At 38.2% G+C, this 6,000-nt stretch overlaps 2 protein-coding genes, 1 non-coding gene and 1 pseudogene across 4 annotated transcripts; 2 read left to right on the top strand and 2 right to left on the bottom strand.

Annotated features, from left to right (window-relative positions):
• Positions 1 to 1,082: 1,082 nt before the first annotated feature.
• LOC108861267 (heat stress transcription factor C-1) lies at positions 1,083 to 2,570 on the bottom strand. Its single transcript, XM_018635101.2, has one exon. The coding sequence runs from the start codon at positions 2,131 to 2,133 to the stop codon at positions 1,225 to 1,227; it is 909 nt and encodes a 302-aa protein (XP_018490603.1). The 5' UTR covers positions 2,134 to 2,570; the 3' UTR covers positions 1,083 to 1,224.
• Positions 2,571 to 3,232: 662 nt separating this feature from the next.
• On the top strand, positions 3,233 to 3,313 carry TRNAL-AAG (transfer RNA leucine (anticodon AAG)). Its single transcript has one exon. It is a non-coding gene; the product is annotated as a tRNA-Leu (tRNA).
• A 139-nt stretch (positions 3,314 to 3,452) lies between these two features.
• Positions 3,453 to 5,419, top strand: LOC108860731 (probable ubiquitin-conjugating enzyme E2 37). Of its 2 annotated transcripts, none has more exons than XM_056995981.1 (6): positions 3,453 to 3,725; positions 3,829 to 3,898; positions 3,974 to 4,079; positions 4,215 to 4,313; positions 4,395 to 4,538; positions 4,632 to 5,419. In XM_056995981.1, exons 1-6 carry the CDS (start codon positions 3,578 to 3,580, stop codon positions 5,307 to 5,309), a joined length of 1,245 nt encoding a protein of 414 aa, XP_056851961.1. In that variant the 5' UTR covers positions 3,453 to 3,577; the 3' UTR covers positions 5,310 to 5,419. The 2 variants fall into 2 exon arrangements, with proteins under 2 accessions (XP_056851961.1, XP_018490084.2); XM_018634582.2 differs by having other exon boundaries at positions 3,456 to 3,725; positions 4,395 to 4,544; positions 4,632 to 5,417.
• On the bottom strand, positions 5,376 to 5,903 carry LOC130501089 (putative defensin-like protein 257; annotated as a pseudogene).
• Between the last annotated feature and the right edge of the window lie 97 nt (positions 5,904 to 6,000).

Here is a 6,000-nt window from a genome sequence, read left to right as displayed (position 1 = left end):
TCTAACTTCTAACAAAGAATACGAAAATAAAGTAAACTAACAGAGAAGACAAGAACCAAAAATTTATTTGAAATCACAACTCACGTGTTCGTCAATAAAATGTCATCTTTGTATTGTATGTATTTGTGGTCCTTAAAGTGAAAAGAATAACTCATGATAAGAGTAATTAACATAATGACTTAGATACTTTGAATTAGGTCTAAGCTTTCTTGAAGAAATATGAAAACAGCTATGATAGTCTCCTGTTTTCTATTTAATACTATATGCTATCGTGCTTCAAAAATGTAGGCATGAACTTATATTGCAATTTTGAAGTGAAAACAAAGGTTTTAAAGAAAACACGAGCGTTCGTCCTATTCGTCGCATTTCTAATATAATGAATTGAAATCTGGCTTCTAAAATATTTGCTTGCATTATGAAGGTATTTGATTCCAGTTTTAAAGAATGAAAGCATGCTTTTACACACAAGTATTAACCACAAACTGAAGCAGACTTCCACCAAAAAGTATTCACTATAAAGTGAAATCCATTTGGACAAAGTTTGAATATCAAATATTCACTTAAAATAGTTTCATAAAAGACTTTGAAGTCTAAGAAAGCAAGAAAGTGGAGCCTATTTTGTTGTTATTACAAAAGAGAAATAGCTCTAGTACTTCAATTCCAAAACCAAAACCAAATCAAGAAGATCAGAATTGTTGTTATTACAAAGTGTGAATAAATTACAAACCCCCTGAAAAGACTTACAAAAAAAAAACTTAACGTATTAACCTTTTAACAATATAATCTCCAGAATATATACCGTCAACTTTCTGTAAAACGATACGACTACTAACACTGTCTCGCTGTCCTAATACTCACGAAACTACTCCCTCCGTTTCTCAATAAGTGTCGTTGTAGAGAAAATTTTTCGTTGCAAAATAAGTGTCGTTTTAGCATTTCAATGCAGAATTTATTAATTTTATTCTCTATTTTATTTTTCTATTGGTTGAGTTATATGGGTAATAATGATTTTTTATTGAAAATATGCAAAATTAAATGATTTATTAATCTGTGTGTAAAAGTCTAAAATAACATTTATAATAAAACAGAAGGAGTAATAACTATCGATCTGTCCTATTTATTTTTTGGTTGGTTATACATTACAAATAATTTAAGAAAAAAGTGACAAAAAAAAAAATAATAATATTAAGAAGAACGGAAGATCATATTTCATGTGAAGCTAGCCTAAAAGCCACCTCGAAATAAAGAAAACGGATAAGGTGGTGTTTGTGGATTTGACTCTACCACTCCTCCAAACGTCGCCGCTTCTTTGTCCCTTGTCTCTCCCTGAACACTCCCACATCCTCCGTTTACGCTATCCGGCAACGACAACGTCGACGTTAACGATGACGACCTCGACGAAGTGGAAATCATCGAGTTCACCACCAGACCCGTCTCGTTGTAACTACCAAATCGCATCGGAACAACCCATCCCATCGAATTCTCCGGCGGTGAAGGCGACGGTGGGACCACGCCAAAGACCCTCCCGTTTTCTTCCTCTTGATCCTCTGACTTCACCGTGACACGGCGCTTCTTCTTGTCGGAGACTTGCTTTGTCCGCTCCTTCTCGAGCATCATCCTCGGGAGGAGGTCGGGATCGTCAACGACCTTGTAGAGAAACGCCATCATCTGCTCCGGCCTCTTCTCCGTCGCCTCGATCCGTTGGCTCATCTTCTCAATCTCCAGCTCGAGCTCCCTCTGCTCATCTTTCAACCGTTCGATCTCCTTCACGACCTCGCCGTTGTCCTCCACCTCCTGACCGTACATCATCCCACGCGCGTGTTTCCTACGCCCTATGTTCTTGAGAAGGTGCTTCTGACCTCTGAGGAAATGCTCGTTCGCGAACTCCCACCGGTCCGGATCCACTTTTCTAAACCCGTAGGTGTTGAGCTGACGAACGAAGCTGCTGAAGTTGTTGTGTTTGAAATAAGCAGGGAGGATGCGTTGAGAGAAGTCGAGAGGGTCAGCGACGACGAAGCTGTTGTGGGCAGGTCCCCAGGTGATGAGCCAATCGGTCGAAGGATCGTTGACCATCTGATATGTCTTCGCAACGAAAGGTGCGATCACGTTTGTGTTATTATTTTTGTCCTCCATTTTTTTCTCTCTTTTTTTTTTTTCTTTTTCTTTTTGATTTATATGTTTGCTGTTGGTAAAGAAAAATTAAGGAGGCAGCTTGTGGGTTTATATAAACAAAATAGATAGGCAAAATGAAATGGGAAATAGTATTGTAGTAAGTGTTGACAGTGAGACGGGGTGACGTGGCTTTGCTTTTGCGGTGTCGCGGGCAAGTGTAGGACCCATGCAGGTGCTTCATGTTACTAACTTGGCAATAGTCCATTTGGATCTATGGAAGGAAGCAACGACTTTAATTGGTGTTACATTATCTCCGTTAAAAACTTTGTCAATTGGTGATACATTCTCTCCATTAAAAGCTGTCACTATGTAATTTCCAAATGTACCATAAAATCTATAAGAATATCTCAATAAGTGGTGTTATATAGGCCACATTTTCTTCTTGCAAACAAAAGTTCATGTTTTGATAAATAAAGATTATTTGAACGGAAAACATTTAAAAAGAAATTGGTCAACAGTTTCTTCAAAAAATAATTTCTGTCAGTGTCCAGATGTTTATAGACGAATTTTTCGGTCGTCGCAATACATTCTGTCAAAACTTACCAAATAAAATGTCTCTTATTCCTAAAAACAAAGATACTCCATACATGATTTTATAAAACCAATGATATTTGATTGTATAATCTGAACTTCAGCGTCACACCCTTTAATCGTTATATGATTTTACCAGACTTTGTATAGTTCTATGTATACCTATCATAGACTATGTATTGCTTGGTTTTAGTTTGAATGTATTGCTTACACTCATTAAAAATTAGAAAACCAAAGTGTGTTTTTCATTTGGTTCTTCAGTGAATGATAAAAAATATAGAAGGTTAAATTAGATTCTTCAATAATTTTTTCAAATAATATTTTATTGAAACAGTAACTAACTATGACTCTTCACCCAAACAAGGATTTTTCTAGTTTGCTTTCAAACAACCAAAAACCAATCTAAAATGAAGCCTAATTTAAGCTGTCACTGGATAATTGGATTGTCAGCTATTGCTTTATTCCTAGCCTAGCCTCTTACCTTAAATATGTATTATATATATCTATTGAGAAAATGGAAATAACAAAAGTTGATATGGCCGAGTTGGTCTAAGGCGCCAGATTAAGGTTCTGGTCCGAAAGGGCGTGGGTTCAAATCCCACTGTCAACAATTATTTTTATTTTTCTCCTCAAAGTTAAAACAGATCCGAGCCGTTGAATCGTGTAAAATGGAATCTATCATCTAACGAACGGTTCATGTCAGAGGTTTTTCCATCAAATCCCCCAAAATCCAAAATCTTCCCGCCAGTGCCAAATCTCGGCACAAAAAATCCCATTTTGCCTCTTCAGAAGTTTCTCAAAAGAAAAAAAAAAGTCTCAAAATCGGAAGCGAAGCGAAGCGAAGCGAAGCGAAGCAAAAGCCTTACAACTCCCAATGGCTCAAGCAGCGAGATTAAGCATGAGGATGCAGAAAGAGGTGAAGCTTCTCCTCTCGGATCCACCTCACGGCGCTTCGTTTCCACACCTCTCCTCCGCCGCTTCTGGCTCCGGCGATCTCTCATCTTTCTCCTCAATCGATGCTCGTTCGCTTCCTCAATTTCCCTTTTCTCTCTCTCTCTCTTTCGTTTCCAGATTTCAAATATCCGATTTAACTAACCCCCTGTCTCTCTCTCTTTGTTTCCACAGAGATGGAAGGACCTGAAGATACTGTTTATGCTAGTGGAATCTTCGACGTGAAGATTCAGATTCCAGAGAGGTTGTTGTTAGTACGATCTCTAGCTCTGTTATTTAGTGTGAGATGTTGATTTTGGTTTCTCTTGGCTCTTATCAGATATCCGTTTCAGCCTCCGATTGTGTCCTTTGCAACACCGATCTACCACCCAAACATCGATAACAGTGGACGGATTTGCCTCGACATCTTGAATCTCCCTCCCAAGGTAATAGTAGGTCACAGACACTCTGTTTATTCCTCCATTCCTTAAGGCGCTCTTGTTGATTTGATATTATAGAATACATGAAAGCTATACAGCAGCACTAGTAATGAAATTTGTTTCTGATTTTTTTGAGCACAGGGTGCTTGGCAACCATCATTGAACATATCTACAGTGTTGACTAGCATTCGATTGTTGCTTACTGAACCTAATCCAGATGATGGCTTGATGTGTGATGTTGTAAGTCTTTGCCCCCTCTGCAAACTCATTTTCTCTCAGTGGATTCTCTTTTGATTGCTGGCCTTGTTTCTTTCGTCTCAGAGCAGGGAGTACAAATACAATAGACAAGCTTTTGATTATAAGGCACGGGAGATGACAGACAAGTATGCTGTAAAGGTTGTTAACAAGGCTGGTGATGGAAGCAGCACCAGCCTCCAAACTCAGGAAACACCAATAGCAGCGGAGGTTAAGGTTCTTAGTTAGTTATATTCATATGAGCAAATGTTGATTTTGTGTGTTCATATAAGTTCCAGTGTTGCTTCCTTTTTGTTTCTTTAGAGTCATGAAGATGAGAAGGTTTCTGAAAGTGGAATTAAGCCCAAGTTAGCAGTGGAGTCTTCGTTGAGCATAACTGGTAAAGAGAGTCGTGTCACTGATCAGCAAATGGATGGTACTGGAAAAAGAAAAGCAGTGATTAGTTTCCGCGAGGCAAACACATCCGGAGGGAGCAGGAAGAAGCTATCTCTTGCATTGCCTTCTCAATCTCAAATGAAAGATTTGTGTGGTGAAGAACTCACACGTGAAGTTTCACCTGCTTGCAAAGAAAACAAGAAACCACACTCCATTGGGAAAAAGCTTTCTCTGGGGTTAAAGAAACCATTGGTTGATGCAGCATCACTTAATAACAACTTGGCCTCTTCAGGTTTTCGATCTTCTACTGCAAAGAGTGTCAACAGTAGACTAAGCGGAAAGCTGTCCTTGAGACCTCTTGGAGTTTCACAGTTGAATGAAGTTAGCAAAGCAGAGGTACTTGCGCAAACTGAAATGAATCAGAATCAAGATGTGAGTAGTTGGGGTGAAGAGATTGAAAAGTCGGTCTTGGACGAAGCATCAATGCCTGAATCCATTGTTGTTCTAGACAGTGAAGAAAGTGGAGGAGAAGAGGATGAAACAACAGTCTCTTCGAGGTCAAGATTATCATTGGCAAGGAGAGGCCTCAAGTGTGGTAAACCTTGAAAAAAAAACTGTTTTGTTTTGCTTGTAATGAGTCAAGTTTGCATATTGAATTTCAAGCATATAGTTTATTATATTAATAAAATCTCGAAATACAAAATGAATGTAATAAAGTCTAAAGCTTTGATCGCAATACGTATTTTTATATGAAAATTAGATTTAGGATAATGATCACAAACAATCACATAACCCATAGACGTTGCAGAATCCTCCCTTGGGACATTGGAAGCTACAATCGACGTCCCCCTTGCAAGGTGGATGTGCTGAATCCAGAGTATTGCTTTTGGTAGCGTCACTTGAACTTCCGACCATAACTTCAACTTCAGTTAACTCTCTTGCTTCCAATTCAAAATCTTCTCCATCATTCACATAAACAAAATGGGTTTCAACAGTTGAGTTTTGTTTTCTCTGTTTATATTTGTGAAAAGAAACCAAACGGTACTGTTCTAAAAGCAAAAGAAATACTTACTAGATGTGATGACCAAAATGAAAATCAAGAGTGAAGCTTTGAGGGAAACGTTCTTCATCTTCACGGTTTGGTTTATAGTTTCAAAGTTTGCAATTGCTTCGTATTGTATTTAGCCATATGTATTCCATCCATTTATAGTGTGTGTGGGGCAAGTCTGGTCTTGGTATCAATACTGGTCAAGATTTACAGAATCAATATTACGTTACCAAATTGGAAAATTCGCTT

Source organism: Raphanus sativus, unplaced genomic scaffold, assembly GCF_000801105.2.
Source record: "Raphanus sativus cultivar WK10039 unplaced genomic scaffold, ASM80110v3 Scaffold0095, whole genome shotgun sequence".
Classification (NCBI taxonomy): domain Eukaryota; kingdom Viridiplantae; phylum Streptophyta; class Magnoliopsida; order Brassicales; family Brassicaceae; genus Raphanus; species Raphanus sativus.
Note: the sequence above shows the minus strand (reverse complement) of the source record. Positions and strands in the feature narration are given on the sequence as shown.